Source organism: Ranitomeya imitator, chromosome 7, assembly GCF_032444005.1.
Source record: "Ranitomeya imitator isolate aRanImi1 chromosome 7, aRanImi1.pri, whole genome shotgun sequence".
Classification (NCBI taxonomy): Eukaryota; Metazoa; Chordata; class Amphibia; order Anura; family Dendrobatidae; genus Ranitomeya; species Ranitomeya imitator.
Genome location: NC_091288.1, coordinates 204,472,840 through 204,488,474, shown reverse-complemented (window position 1 = coordinate 204,488,474; position 15,635 = coordinate 204,472,840). Strand labels below are relative to the sequence as shown.

Genomic DNA, 15,635 nt, shown 5'->3' with positions numbered 1-15,635 from the left:
GACGGAGGGGAGGAAAGACTGACAGTGGTAGCAGATCGCCGCCGTCAGTCAGTGATGGGAGCAGATCACGGTCGTCAGCCATGGCCGATGATATTGCAGCATCGGCCATGGCTGGATTGTAATATTTCACCAAGGTTCATTGGTGAAATATTACAATTGCTCTGATTGGCTGTTTCACCTTCAACAGCCAATTAGAGTGATTGTAGCCACGGGGGGGGAGGGGGGGGGGGGTTGCAAATAACCCCCCCCTCCCCCCCCCCCGGGCTCAAGTACAAGTCCCCCTGTACCTGCGGGTCGGGTGAAATTTCAGTTAACCCTTTCACCCGACCTGCAGGAATGCGATCCTGCTATGACGCATATGCAGCGTATGCGTCATAGGTCGGGAAGGGGTTAAAGGGGTTGCTGATTTAGTGAAGCCATATCAAATTAGGGATGGTTCTTCTTTTAAAAGGCGAGGGACGCTCAGTTCTCGTCTACATTAATTAGCCACTGAACAAGTGGCTTCCTGAAGCAATTCTCCTCTCTCTGTCCATGCATTACACAAACAGTCCATACATTTAATTGAGCAAGGTGTAATACCTTATTTGCCCAGTGGTGTCACCGCAGGGATATTGAAATCACAACCAATCGCTGCAGTCATTTACATAATCTAATCTATAGAATCGGACCCACATGAAATGAAAGGGGCATTTGTGAAATTAAAATATATCACCCAAAAAGTGACGTTTCAGCAGAAAAATCTGGGTCAAAAGTTTCGACACTCCCCTGCTTTGTAATATCATCTCTGTTAACTACTTCCTGACATTAACCTTTTGGTTTTTTGGGGTTTTTTTTTTTTCACAGAACATTCACACATCCTGACATTGCTTCTGTCCTTTTATTCTTAGTATTTGGGAAGTCATTGTTACGCCATGTGACCGCTGCAGTCAATCAGTGGCTTCTGATCAGCTGCAGCCTTTCAGCATTCAGTGAGAGCAGACGTCCGAATGTCCCGTCATATTGGAAGAAGGGAATTGATAGGGACAGGAAGAAGACTTGTTTACAAGCAGAATATATAAACTATCTACCTACAAACAAAACAAATAAGAAGCACTGTATGAACTGATGGATCCACACACAAAAGGGTAACAATGTTGTGAACTTCTGACTTCCAGGCTCCATATCTCCCCGTCCACTTCTGCTTCTAATGTGAGACTGACGTCATTTTATAGACCATCATCTTGGCTATCTCACACATAAATTTGACTTATTACTATTTACCATGTGATTAGTTATGTAGATTCGTATCATGTCACTGCATTGTTACTGTTTTGCTCCTAAAAAAAAAAAAATTTTTAGTATTTTGTTAATCCACCTTTGGCTTTCAGCACGGCCTGAATCCTTTTGCATTGAACAGAAAAAGTTCTCCTTTGGTCTCATCTGACGGGAGCCCTTCTTCCATATGCTCGCTGTATCCCTAAGGCTGTGTTCACAAGTTGCGTTTTTGCAGCATTTTTTTATACAAATTTTCATCTGCGCACACCTTGGTTTTATTTTCCTGACTGATATGTAAAGCTGCTATGTTTTTGAAAACTGAATCCTGTCTCTTCTTTCAGCGTTTTTTTCAGCATATTTGCAGCGTTTCTTCGCCTATAGAAAACAATGGGTAAGTGCAAAAATGCAGGTATCAGTTTTTGTTGTGTTTTTGGTGCAAAAATTGCTAACAACCTAAGGAAGTTAGATCAGGCTTTTTCGGGCTACTATCAACATGCACAAGAGACAGCTTAAACTTTGCATTAAAAAAAAACGCATCAAAAATGCAATGTGTGAACGTAGCCTTACGTGGCGTTTTGTAAATAGCAAACATCTTATGGATTTCTTTCAAAGATGTCTTCTTGCCACTCTTCCATAAAGGCCAGATTCGGGGAGTCTACGACTAATATTTGTCCTGTGAATAGATTCACCCTCCTGAGCTGTGGATCTCTGCAGCTCCTCCACATTGACCATGGGCCTCTTGGCTGCTTCTCTAATTAGCGTTCTCCTTGCTTGGATGTCAGTTTAGGTGGACGGCCATGTCTTGGTAGGTTTACAGTTGTGTCATACTCCTTCCATTTTTGGCTGATGGATTGAGCAGTGCTCCTTGAGAAGTTCAGAGCTTGGGCTATTTTTATTTTTTTTAGAACCTAACCCGGCTTTACTTTTCTTCACAACTTTATCCTGGACCTGTCTGGTGAGCTCCTCGGTTTTCATGATGTTCTTTGATCCCCAACGTTCTCAATAAACCTCCGAGGCCTTCACAGAACGGCTGTAGTTATACTGAGAATGCATTGCACCCAGGAGGACTCAATGTACTAATTATGTGAGTTCTGGGGGCAATTGGTCACTCAGGATATTATTTAGGGGTATCAATCTACAGGGGGGCTGAATACAAATGCCCAACAAAAATTTTCAGATTTATGTTTTTAAAATAATTAGAAACCATATATTTTCCTTTATATTTCACAAATAATCTATCCTTCCCTCCATCCCGTTAGTGATTAGTGGCACACTGCAGGTCCCCAGTGTACGGCGGTATGTATCCGCGCCGTCGCTGTGACGGATTACAAAGGGTTACCCTGGCAGGATTGGTAGCATGAGCTATTTATACCAGGCTGTGTCTGTTACCGCCGGCAGGCTGCTCGCACACCCCTATGTGTGTGTACACAAGTGTGTGCGTGGCGGTGTGATGGCAGCTCTCTCCGCAGCTTGGGTCAAATCTGCCATATGCAGCCCCGGCCCTGGGGGACTAAGACACAAATTGCGAGATGAAAGCCCCTAGGACATCCAGTCCTCAGCACAGGCTTCATTCGCAGGACGTCTCCTGCAGAGCATCCAACCCTTTCAGTCTGCAGAGCATCAATCAATTAAACCTGCCTGTTTCCATCATTGTCATCGTCTAAGGAGACCCATTAGAGGAGATCTGCCTCTTTAACGCCTGCAGAGCATCGCTCCATAAACTCCTTCAGCCATCGACTATTGCGTTTCTCTGGTCATCTCGCGAAAGAAGAGACTAAGAAAGTCATCGTATCCTCGTACTCCAGGCTGCCTGATAGGAGTCGTACTCCGTCCTCAACACTTTCTATGTCCTTCTCATTTTTCTTGCAGACTTGGCATCTTGTGCCCTGGTAGGTGCCAGAGAAACTCTAAAGAGTCGACACCAGGTGTGCCAACCCCAGCCCGGGGATTCTTCATGTTGTCTCACCCAGCCGGCTCATGGAGTCCTTCTGCTTCATCTGCTTCCATCGGAAAGCTCTGCAGCAGCTGCCAAGCACAAGGTGAGGGTGGGCATTGCATGGTATATGTACCCAGGCTGGTAGGATGTGCCAGGCGACACCAGGTCACTTTACATGGCATGAGCAATGTATGGCAGAAAGATGAAAATATTCTGGTTTTACAGTTTTTTTGGCCATCGCTAACCTATAAGCCAATTCCTTTTATTACGCTATTTAACGTGGGCAGTGCCAGTTCCTTAATTCTGCGCACACCTGACTGCGGAATTTGGTAAAGTTTTATTGCGGTGCCAACCTAATTTTATATGAGTCCATATAATATCTTAGCACCCCCAGACTTACAGAGTGCCAGCCTCAGATATAGTTTATAGCCGCGACCCTCCATACTGAACGCTGCTGTGTGTGATCCTGGGGGATTGGTGAGCAAACAATCAAGGTTCCTATTGGATGACAGCAAGCAGAGATCTTGGAAAAACAAGCCCATGAGACACTGGTACTAAAAAGTATAACTTATCATTTTACATTATCTAGTGAACGTGTAATATCGCTTTAAAAAGATTTATGCTAATGGAGAGAGCAATGTATGCTGGGTCCTGGATGATTTTCTCTCCATAACGTGTGATGGTTTGATTTAATTAATATAAGTTTTTCCTGATTTTAGTCTGGAGTGTGATAACTTTCGCCTCTCTGTCATGACCTTAGGGGTCGAATGTCTTTTATTAAAAATGTCAGATGTTATTCATTTTTGGGTGTGCTACCAAGGCACGAGACATCCTAAAAATACTGTCTTCCCAGACTTGTTCCCTCTCCTCCTGCCGTCTTCTTGTTTTCATTCCTCTCACCTGGAGATTCTTGTTATCTTACCCTAAAAATATCTTCTGTGCTCGCAGGCGCCCTCCCTCCTGTCACATCAGGTGCTCTCCCTCCTGTCACATCAGGTGCTCCCTCTCCTGTCACATCAGGTGCTCTCCCTCCTGTCACATCAGGCGCTCTCCCTCCTGTCACATCAGGCGCTCTCCCTCCTGTCACATCAGGTGCCCTCCCTCCTGTCACATCAGGTGCTCTCCCTCCTGTCACATCAGGTGCCCTCCCTCCTGTCACATCAGGTGCTCTCCCTCCTGTCACATCAGGTGCTCTCCCTCCTGTCACATCAGGTGCCCTCCCTCCTGTCACATCAGGTGCTCTCCCTCCTGTCACATCAGGTGCTCTCCCTCCTGTCACATCAGGCGCTCTCCCTCCTGTCACATCAGGTGCCCTCCCTCCTGTCACATCAGGTGCTCTCCCTCCTGTCACATCAGGTGCTCCCTCTCCTGTCACATCAGGCGCTCTCCCTCCTGTCACATCAGGTGCTCTCCCTCCTGTCACATCAGGTGCTCTCCCTCCTGTCACATCAGGCGCCCTCCCTCCTGTCACATCAGGTGCTCTCCCTCCTGTCACATCAGGTGCTCTCCCTCCTGTCACATCAGGTGCTCTCCCTCCTGTCACATCAGGCGCCCTCCCTCCTGTCACATCAGGTGCTCTCCCTCCTGTCACATCAGGTGCTCCCTCTCCTGTCACATCAGGTGCTCTCCCTCCTGTCACATCAGGTGCTCCCTCTCCTGTCACATCAGGCGCTCTCCCTCCTGTCACATCAGGCGCTCTCCCTCCTGTCACATCAGGTGCTCTGCCTCCTGTCACATCAGGTGCTCTCCCTCCTGTCACATCAGGTGCTCTCCCTCCTGTCACATCAGGTGCTCTGCCTCCTGTCACATCAGGTGCTCTCCCTCCTGTCACATCAGGTGCTCCCTCTCCTGTCACATCAGGCGCTCTCCCTCCTGTCACATCAGGTGCTCTGCCTCCTGTCACATCAGGCGCTCTCCCTCCTGTCACATCAGGTGCTCTGCCTCCTGTCACATCAGGTGCTCTCCCTCCTGTCACATCAGGTGCCCTCCCTCTCCTGTCACATCAGGTGCTCTCCCTCCTGTCACATCAGGCGCTCTCCCTCCTGTCACATCAGGTGCTCTCCCTCCTGTCACATCAGGTGCTCTCCCTCCTGTCACATCAGGTGCCCTCCCTCCTGTCACATCAGGCGCTCTCCCTCCTGTCACATCAGGCGCTCTCCCTCCTGTCACATCAGGTGCCCTCCCTCCTGTCACATCAGGTGCTCTCCCTCCTGTCACATCAGGTGCTCTCCCTCCTGTCACATCAGGCGCCCTCCCTCCTGTCACATCAGGTGCTCTCCCTCCTGTCACATCAGGCGCCCTCCCTCCTGTCACATCAGGTGCTCTCCCTCCTGTCACATCAGGTGCTCTCCCTCCTGTCACATCAGGTGCCATCCCTCCTGTCACATCAGGCGCTCTCCCTCCTGTCACATCAGGCGCTCTCTCTCCTGTCACATCAGGTGCCCTCCCTCCTGTCACATCAGGCGCTCTCCCTCCTGTCACATCAGGCGCTCTCTCTCCTGTCACATCAGGTGCCATCCCTCCTGTCACATCAGGCGCCCTCCCTCCTGTCACATCAGGCGCCCTCCCTCCTGTCACATCAGGTGCCCTCCCTCCTGTCACATCAGGTGCTCTTGCTCTCCCCCCTCTTCACATACATAGACACATTTCAAGCTTGAAAAAGCTACTACATCTGTGGGCGGAACGCGCGTCGGGGGTTGTGCTGGTGGACCCCATCCGGAGTGCCCTGTCCTGGTGCCACGCATTGGTAAGTGCTGCCTCGCAAGTTTGTATTTTCACGCCATTTGGCATTGTTGACTCACTGGCACATTTGCATATGTACTTATAGCAGCACGCCGTTACTATTGGTATGCATGTTGGCCTCATAGACAGTGCACACCGGGGGACACCCACTTGTGTATTTTTTAACCATCCTTGAGCACTGTATTTTGATATTATATTATGGTTACTGTTTGCACTTTGTAAATTATACGTAATTTATTAAAGTATTGTTACCTTTTTGACTACCTATATGCTCCTTGTGTACTCATTGCTCACAGTTCTTATGAAGTTGTTTTTTTTGCCTGGTGGGGGGTTGCTTTGCACTATATAGTGCTTCAGTCTCCCTCTTGTATCCAATATGTTGCCTGGTCTTGTTACTACATGTTGAATAGTAGTAGTAGATGTACCCGTACACATGTGGGGTAGTAGTAGATGTACCCGTACACATGTGGAGTAGTAGTAGATGTATCCGTACACATGTGGAGTAGTAGTAGATGTACCCGTACACATGTGGGGTAGTAGTACATGTACCCGTACACATGTGGAGTAGTAGTAGATGTATCCGTACACATGTGGAGTAGTAGTAGATGTACCTGTACACATGTGGGGTAGTAGTACATGTACCCGTACACATGTGGGGTAGTAGTACATGTACCCGTACACATGTAGAGTAGTAGTAGATGTATCCGTACACATGTGGGGTAGTAGTACATGTACCCGTACACATGTGGAGTAGTAGTACATGAACCCGTACACATGTGGGGTAGTAGTACATGTACCCGTACACATGTAGAGTAGTAGTAGATGTACCCGTACACATGTGGAGTAGTAGTACATGTACCCGTACACATGTGGAGTAGTAGTACATGTACCCGTACACATGTGGGGTAGTAGTACATGTACCCGTACACATGTAGAGTAGTAGTAGATGTACCCGTACACATGTAGAGTAGTAGTAGATGTATCCGTACACATGTGAAGTAGTAGTAGATGTACCCGTACACATGTGGAGTAGTAGTAGATGTACCCGTACACATGTGGGGTAGTAGTACATGTACCCGTACACATGTGGGGTAGTAGTACATGTACCCGTACACATGTGGGGTAGTAGTACATGTACCCGTACACATGTGGAGTAGTAGTAGATGTATCCGTACACATGTGAAGTAGTAGTAGATGTACCCGTACACATGTGGAGTAGTAGTAGATGTACCCGTACACATGTGGGGTAGTAGTACATGTACCCGTACACATGTGGGGTAGTAGTACATGTACCCGTACACATGTGGGGTAGTAGTACATGTACCCGTACACATGTGGAGTAGTAGTACATGTACCCGTACACATGTGGAGTAGTAGTACATGTACCCGTACACATGTGGGGTAGTAGTACATGTACCCGTACACATGTGGAGTAGTAGTAGATGTACCCGTACACATGTGGAGTAGTAGTACATGTACCCGTACACATGTGGAGTAGTAGTAGATGTACCCGTACACATGTGGGGTAGTAGTACATGTACCCGTACACATGTGGGGTAGTAGTACATGTACCCGTACACATGTGGAGTAGTAGTACATGTACCCGTACACATGTGGAGTAGTAGTACATGAACCCGTACACATGTGGAGTAGTAGTACATGTACCTGTACACATGTGGGGTAGTAGTACATGTACCCGTACACATGTGGAGTAGTAGTACATGTACCCGTACACATGTGGGGTAGTAGTACATGTACCCGTACACATGTGGAGTAGTAGTAGATGTATCCGTACACATGTGGGGTAGTAGTACATGTACCCGTACACATGTGGAGTAGTAGTAGATGTACCCGTACACATGTGGAGTAGTAGTACATGTACCCGTACACATGTGGAGTAGTAGTACATGTACCCGTACACATGTGGAGTAGTAGTACATGTACCCGTACACATGTGGAGTAGTAGTACATGAACCCGTACACATGTGGAGTAGTAGTACATGTACCCGTACACATGTGGGGTAGTAGTACATGTACCCGTACACATGTGGAGTAGTAGTACATGTACCCGTACACATGTGGAGTAGTAGTACATGAACCCGTACACATGTGGAGTAGTAGTACATGTACCTGTACACATGTGGGGTAGTAGTACATGTACCCGTACACATGTGGAGTAGTAGTACATGTACCCGTACACATGTGGGGTAGTAGTACATGTACCCGTACACATGTGGAGTAGTAGTAGATGTATCCGTACACATGTGGGGTAGTAGTACATGTACCCGTACACATGTGGAGTAGTAGTAGATGTACCCGTACACATGTGGAGTAGTAGTACATGTACCCGTACACATGTGGAGTAGTAGTACATGTACCCGTACACATGTGGAGTAGTAGTACATGTACCCGTACACATGTGGAGTAGTAGTACATGAACCCGTACACATGTGGAGTAGTAGTACATGTACCCGTACACATGTGGGGTAGTAGTACATGTACCCGTACACATGTGGAGTAGTAGTACATGTACCCGTACACATGTGGAGTAGTAGTACATGAACCCGTACACATGTGGGGTAGTAGTACATGTACCCGTACACATGTGGAGTAGTAGTAGATGTACCCGTACACATGTGGAGTAGTAGTAGATGTATCCGTACACATGTGGGGTAGTAGTAGATGTATCCGTACACATGTGAAGTAGTAGTACATGTACCCGTACACATGTGGAGTAGTAGTAGATGTACCCGTACACGTGGAGTAGTAGTAGATGTACCCGTACACATGTGGAGTAGTAGTAGATGTATCCGTACACATGTGGGGTAGTAGTAGATGTATCCGTACACATGTGAAGTAGTAGTACATGTACCCGTACACATGTGGAGTAGTAGTAGATGTACCCGTACACGTGGAGTAGTAGTAGATGTACCCGTACACATGTGGAGTAGTAGTAGATGTACCCGTACACATGTGGAGTAGTAGTAGATGTACCCGTACACATGTAGAGTAGTAGTAGATGTACCCGTACACATGTGAAGTAGTAGTAGATGTACCCGTACACATGTGGAGTAGTAGTAGATGTACCCGTACACATGTGGGGTAGTAGTAGATGTATCCGTACACATGTGAAGTAGTAGTACATGTACCCGTACACATGTGGAGTAGTAGTAGATGTACCCGTACACATGTAGAGTAGTAGTAGATGTACCCGTACACATGTAGAGTAGTAGTACATGTACCCGTACACATGTGAAGTAGTAGTAGATGTACCCGTACACATGTGGAGTAGTAGTAGATGTACCCGTACACATGTGGAGTAGTAGTAGATGTACCCGTACACATGTAGAGTAGTAGTAGATGTATCCGTACACATGTGAAGTAGTAGTAGATGTACCCGTACACATGTGGAGTAGTAGTAGATGTACCTGTACACATGTGGGGTAGTAGTACATGTACCCGTACACATGTGGGGTAGTAGTACATGTACCCGTACACATGTGGGGTAGTAGTACATGTACCCGTACACATGTGGAGTAGTAGTACATGTACCCGTACACATGTGGAGTAGTAGTACATGTACCCGTACACATGTGGGGTAGTAGTACATGTACCCGTACACATGTGGAGTAGTAGTAGATGTACCCGTACACATGTGGAGTAGTAGTACATGTACCCGTACACATGTGGAGTAGTAGTACATGTACCCGTACACATGTGGAGTAGTAGTACATGTACCCGTACACATGTGGGGTAGTAGTACATGTACCCGTACACATGTGGAGTAGTAGTAGATGTACCCGTACACATGTGGAGTAGTAGTACATGTACCCGTACACATGTGGGGTAGTAGTACATGTACCCGTACACATGTGGGGTAGTAGTACATGTACCCGTACACATGTGGGGTAGTAGTACATGTACCCGTACACATGTGGGGTAGTAGTACATGTACCCGTACACATGTGGGGTAGTAGTACATGTACCTGTACACATGTGGGGTAGTAGTACATGTACCCGTAACACATACACATCAGTGTAACATGTATTATTTGTATCTCTGGCCGTCTCACACTCCCATCATCTTTTGTCCACTTTCCTTTCCCATCTCGGCGCTCCGTGCCCGTCCCTCCTGCAGTAATTACACTTCTGAGAAGGTCTGCGGCCATTGCTTTACCTTCCTGATGGATTTGTGTGGTTACAAAGAGACGTCCAGACCTGCCGGCAGTACCACTAATTCTAACACAAATATCCAGACCGCGGCCCAGATCTGGGAGATTTCAATCCATGAAACATTAACTACAGCTGAGGCCAGCAGGGATATTATATTGGGATACTGCTGACATCGGAGGGTTAAATAAACGTTCACCTCAGATTAATGGAAACCATGCACGCTAATAATAAGGAAATCAATTCTGGGTGTCTGTGAGTCCTGGGTGCCTGTGAGTCCTAGGTGCCTGTGAGTCCTGGGTGCCTGTGAGTCCTGGGTGCCTGTGAGTCCTGGGTGCCTGTGAGTCCTGGGTGCCTGTGAGTCCTGGGTGCCTGTGAGTCCTGGGTGTCTGTGAGTCCTTGGAGCCCTGGGTGCCTGTGAGCCCTGGGTGCCTGTGAGTCCTGGGTGTCTGTGAGCCCTGGGTGTCTGAGTCCTGGGTGCCTGTGAGTCCTGGGTGCCTGTGAGTCCTGGGTGCCTGTGAGTCCTGGGTGCCTGTGAGTCCTGGGTGCCTGTGAGTCCTGGGTGCCTGTGAGTCCTGGGTGCCTGTGAGTCCTGGGTGTCTGTGAGTCCTGGGTGCCTGTGAGCCCTGGGTGTCTGTGAGTCCTGGGTGCCTGTGAGTCCTGGGTGTCTGTGAGTCCTGGGTGCCTGTGAGTCCTGGGTGCCTGTGAGTCCTGGGTGCCTGTGAGCCCTGGGTGCCTGTGAGTCCTGGGTGCCTGTGAGTCCTGGGTGCCTGTGAGCCCTGGGTGTCTGTGAGTCCTGGGTGCCTGTGAGTCCTGGGTGTCTGTGAGTCCTGGGTGCCTGTGAGTCCTGGGTGCCTGTGAGCCCTGGGTGTCTGTGAGTCCTGGGTGCCTGTGAGCCCTGGGTGCCTGTGAGTCCTGGGTGTCTGTGAGTCCTGGGTGCCTGTGAGTCCTGGGTGCCTGTGAGTCCTGGGTGTCTGTGAGTCCTGGGTGCCTGTGAGTCCTGGGTGTCGGTGAGTCCTGGGTGCCTGTGAGCCCTGGGTGTCGGTGAGTCCTGGGTGCCTGTGAGTCCTGGGTGCCTGTGAGTCCTGGGTGCCTGTGAGTCCTGGGTGCCTGTGAGTCCTGGGTGCCTGTGAGTCCTGGGTGCCTGTGAGTCCTGGGTGCCTGTGAGCCCTGGGTGCCTGTGAGTCCTGGGTGCCTGTGAGCCCTGGGTGTCTGAGTCCTGGGAGCCTGTGAGTTCTGGGTGTCGGTGAGTCCTGGGTGCCTGTGAGTCCTGGGTGCCTGTGAGTCCTGGGTGCCTGTGAGTCCTGGGTGCCTGTGAGTCCTGGGTGCCTGTGAGCCCTGGGTGCCTGTGAGTCCTGGGTGCCTGTGAGCCCTGGGTGTCTGAGTCCTGGGAGCCTGTGAGTTCTGGGTGTCGGTGAGTCCTGGGTGCCTGTGAGTCCTGGGTGCCTGTGAGCCCTGGGTGTCTGAGTCCTGGGTGCCTGTGAGCCCTGGGTGCCTGTGAGTCCTGGGTGCCTGTGAGCCCTGGGTGCCTGTGAGTCCTGGGTGCCTGTGAGCCCTGGGTGCCTGTGAGCCCTGGGTGTCTGAGAGTCCTGGGTGTCTGTGAGTCCTGGGTGCCTGTGAGCCCTGGGTGCCTGTGAGTCCTGGGTGCCTGTGAGTCCTGGGTGTCTGAGTCCTGGGAGCCTGTGAGTTCTGGGTGTCGGTGAGTCCTGGGTGCCTGTGAGTCCTGGGTGCCTGTGAGTCCTGGGTGCCTGTGAGTCCTGGGTGCCTGTGAGTCTTGGGAGCCTGTGAGTTCTGGGTGTCTGTGAGTCCTGGGTGTCTGTGAGTCCTGGGTGTCTGTGAGTCCTGGGTGTCTGTGAGTCCTGGGTGTCTGTGAGTCCTGGGTGTCTGTGAGTCCTGGGTGCCTGTGAGTCCTGGGTGCCTGTGAGTCCTGGGTGTCGGTGAGTCCTGGGTGCCTGTGAGCCCTGGGTGTCGGTGAGTCCTGGGTGCCTGTGAGTCCTGGGTGCCTGTGAGTCCTGGGTGCCTGTGAGTCCTGGGTGCCTGTGAGTCCTGGGTGCCTGTGAGTCCTGGGTGCCTGTGAGCCCTGGGTGTCGGTGAGTCCTGGGTGCCTGTGAGCCCTGGGTGTCGGTGAGTCCTGGGTGCCTGTGAGTCCTGGGTGCCTGTGAGTCCTGGGTGCCTGTGAGTCCTGGGTGCCTGTGAGTCCTGGGTGCCTGTGAGTCCTGGGTGCCTGTGAGTCCTGGGTGCCTGTGAGTCCTGGGTGCCTGTGAGCCCTGGGTGTCTGAGTCCTGGGAGCCTGTGAGTTCTGGGTGTCTGTGAGTCCTGGGTGTCTGAGTCCTGGGAGCCTGTGAGTTCTGGGTGTCTGTGAGTCCTGGGTGTCTGTGAGTCCTGGGAGCCCTGGGTGTCGGGGAGTCCTGGGTACCTATTTACATATGCATGTGGCGGGTTTGTGTGTATGGGGTCTTCTAGGGTCTATATTATCCAACGCCCATGTACACTGTGGTGCCTCTGTAGGACTCCTTATACTGTCCTAGAAGAAATGCAATATGGCGCACCTTCCTTAAAGCTATAATCAGTTTGATCTGCCATTGCTAATCGTTTGTTCAGACCCCCACAGATCATGAAAAGAAAGGGGTTGCAGCACTGTGTCCCCTTTATCACTTTTTCCTGGAAAGCGATGCCTCCAGCAATGCAGCTGTGCAGAGACACTGGAGCAGCGCTGCGGCCCCTTCATTCTCAGGATCGGCGGGGGCCCCGGACGTCACAACATGGCTGTTTTATAGAACTGTTGTCTGCTGGATAATTGCTATAAAATCAGTATGTACAGTACATGCCGTGCCATTCCACCCAATATACCCTACTGAGCATGTCCTCCAAAAGTTGTATAATGTCTCGCCCTAGTTTTTCCGTTTTCTGGAAAGTTGGGTGACCACCAGAATGTAAGGTCAATTTCATACAATTTAGGGTCAATGCAAAACCGGACCCCCATGATTATGAGGTCCCATGCAAATGGGTTTCGGAAATTGTGTCTGCAATACCCTGACCCTAAAATGTAGCCTCATAACTCTTTACTGTCATCTTACAGGTTACGCCATCACTTTATGTTCTTTAGGGGTCCTCAAGCTTGAGAATGAAAGGACCACAATGCCGGGGTAGTTCTGTATCCTCTTCAGCTTTTTCGGTCACCCACTTTGCGGTGAACTGCAGCACAGCTACATGGAAATGAATGGGGACATGCAGAACGAAATCAGCATTGCAGCCCCTTTATTCTCAGGATTAATGGGACCCCCGGAGGTCAGACCCTCACCGATCACTGCGTCATAGCACGCCCTTGCAATATACCATCACCTTTTTAAAGCGCAGCATGTACTTTATCCTATTGATCACAGATGGGATATTCATCCTTTAGGACCTTGGTAAAATAAAAATTAAAAAAAATCAGCATTTTAGAGAACTAGACACCTCCATTTAGTATTTTTCTCATCTCTGTTGTACTTCCCTAGGACAAGCAGTAGAGGGCGTCGTGGTATAGGGGGATAGCCATGAGCAGGCTTCTCCTCCAGGTCATGTTCTTGACATTGGTTCCCATGCACGACTTTGAAGTTGACCCGATTATTCCTGGCGCTTCATACTTGTAGGTTAAATACCCAGTTTGCAGTAATCATGATCAGACCTCAAAATTAGCTATGAAAGTAGGGAATCCTGCCGAATCTAACTGATCCTACAAGGTCCCGGTGCTCCTCCGACATCTTCCATCCTAGACATTTATGGTATAAGGGGGAGCACAATAATAGGGTTAGTGCATTTATACACACAAAATGAATTATTATTTTTCTATCATTTCTGGCGTAAATTATAGTAAATTTGTTGCAGCAATTTTTTTTTATCTGCAGGAACAGCACAAGGTTGCAAACTTCTGTGCAAAAATATTTTGGCAAAAATTTTCAATTTTCTTTTTTGCACCAGGAAAGTAGTGTAAAAGCCTTTAGTAGATTCCCCCTGATTCTTTTTTTTTTACATTAATCATCCATGGTCTTTGCTAATTCCTCCTGGACACAGGCGGGAGGTCAGTGTGCTACGTGTGAGATTAAGGCTCAGCCTTGCAGTCAGGATTATTTTCTCAGACAGGACGTAATATTTCAGCATTAAGTCATCAGTCAGACACTGGCGCTGGATGTTCGTCTGGTGTGCGACCTTTCCAGTAATGTGACATCACCTATATCTGCGGGCCGTCCCTATAAACCCTACATGGCTCTCTGACCGATGTAACCGTAGAAGGTCACGTGAAGACCCCGTTGACCTGACCCTATGAGCGACTGATAATTGTGGCCTTACATCTGGAGGTTTCGCCATGTTCAATCAGCCTGCAGACAAAGGCCATCATCCGGGCCGCAGAACGTCCCCCTATAAGATCCCACAGCTGTGGGTGTTAATCCCATGGTGTCTTCATCAACTGAGAACTTGCCGCTGGCTTTATTAGACCCAGGACAAACCGCCATGCAAAGTAGGCGAGAGGAGCTATCCGTGGTGCTGAAGTCAGAACCTGGTCTTACTTCTCGCCATTTACTGTGCTTTGGAATCTAGTGTTCCCTATTATCAGCCATTTTAGGCAGGGGAGCAGCTGAGAGATCAGCAACATTAAATAAACAATACCCCCCATCCCCATCAGCCTCGTCCCCTCACATCAGTTCTTGGGCGCTCCGCCTCTGTTGGAGACCCCCAGATCAGTTGTAGAGTCTGTGGTCTCCTAGATTAGTTCTCAGAGCCAGACATACATCTATGGTCTCCTGCATGAGCTCTTAGGTTCCTCCATTTAGCGGTGGTCTCTTAGACTGGAGCTGATGACCCCTATTCAGCTCTGATCGCTATGATCAACTCCTGCATTCCCTCCTTTCACCTGTGGTCCCTACGATGAACTCCCAGGTCCCTTCTACTTATATGTGGCCCCTCAGATCAGCTCCTAGGGTCTAATATCATTTATCTTGGGGTCCCTCAAGTCAACAATGAGAGCCTCTTCATCCAGCTAGGATGCACATGGTCCCACATCTAATTCCCTAAGGACACCCCTATGCAGCTTTGATCCCAAAGATCACCTCCCATGGCCCCTATATTCAACTATGGTCCTGCAGATCAGTTCCCAGAGCCTCTTTATTTATTTTGGTTTCCTCAGACCTTTACTAGGGCCCCCACATTTATCTTTGGCCTCACAGTTTAGCACTGATGTCTCTTCCGTCCAGTGATGGCCTTCACATCATCTCTAAAGGTCACCCGTCCTTCAGATGGGGATGGTCTTTCAAATCAGAACTGATGTCCCCCTTCATCCATCTGTGGCGTACAACTCAGCTCCTAGAGACCCCATTATTTAGTTATGGTCCTTTGGCTCATTTCCTAGGGTCTCACATGCAGGTGTCATCAAAAAGACCAACGTCTCTAGTCTCTAGGGCCACTTCATTCAACTTTAGTACCTCAGATATGCTTCTAACACCCTTATATATAGCTGCAGTCCTTCAGGTTAGTTCCTGGGTCCATTATTCAACCA

The 15,635-nt window shown here is 49.3% G+C and overlaps 1 protein-coding gene across 1 annotated transcript in view; it reads left to right on the top strand.

Annotated features, from left to right (window-relative positions):
- Positions 1-2,677: 2,677 nt before the first annotated feature.
- SBK1 (SH3 domain binding kinase 1) overlaps positions 2,678-15,635 on the top strand; it is an 84,463-nt gene continuing 71,505 nt past the window's right edge. Inside the window, exon 1 of the mRNA XM_069734513.1 lies at positions 2,678-3,293. Coding sequence (XP_069590614.1) covers positions 3,232-3,293 — 62 coding nt within the window. The 5' untranslated portion in view covers positions 2,678-3,231. The remainder of the gene's footprint in view (positions 3,294-15,635) is intronic.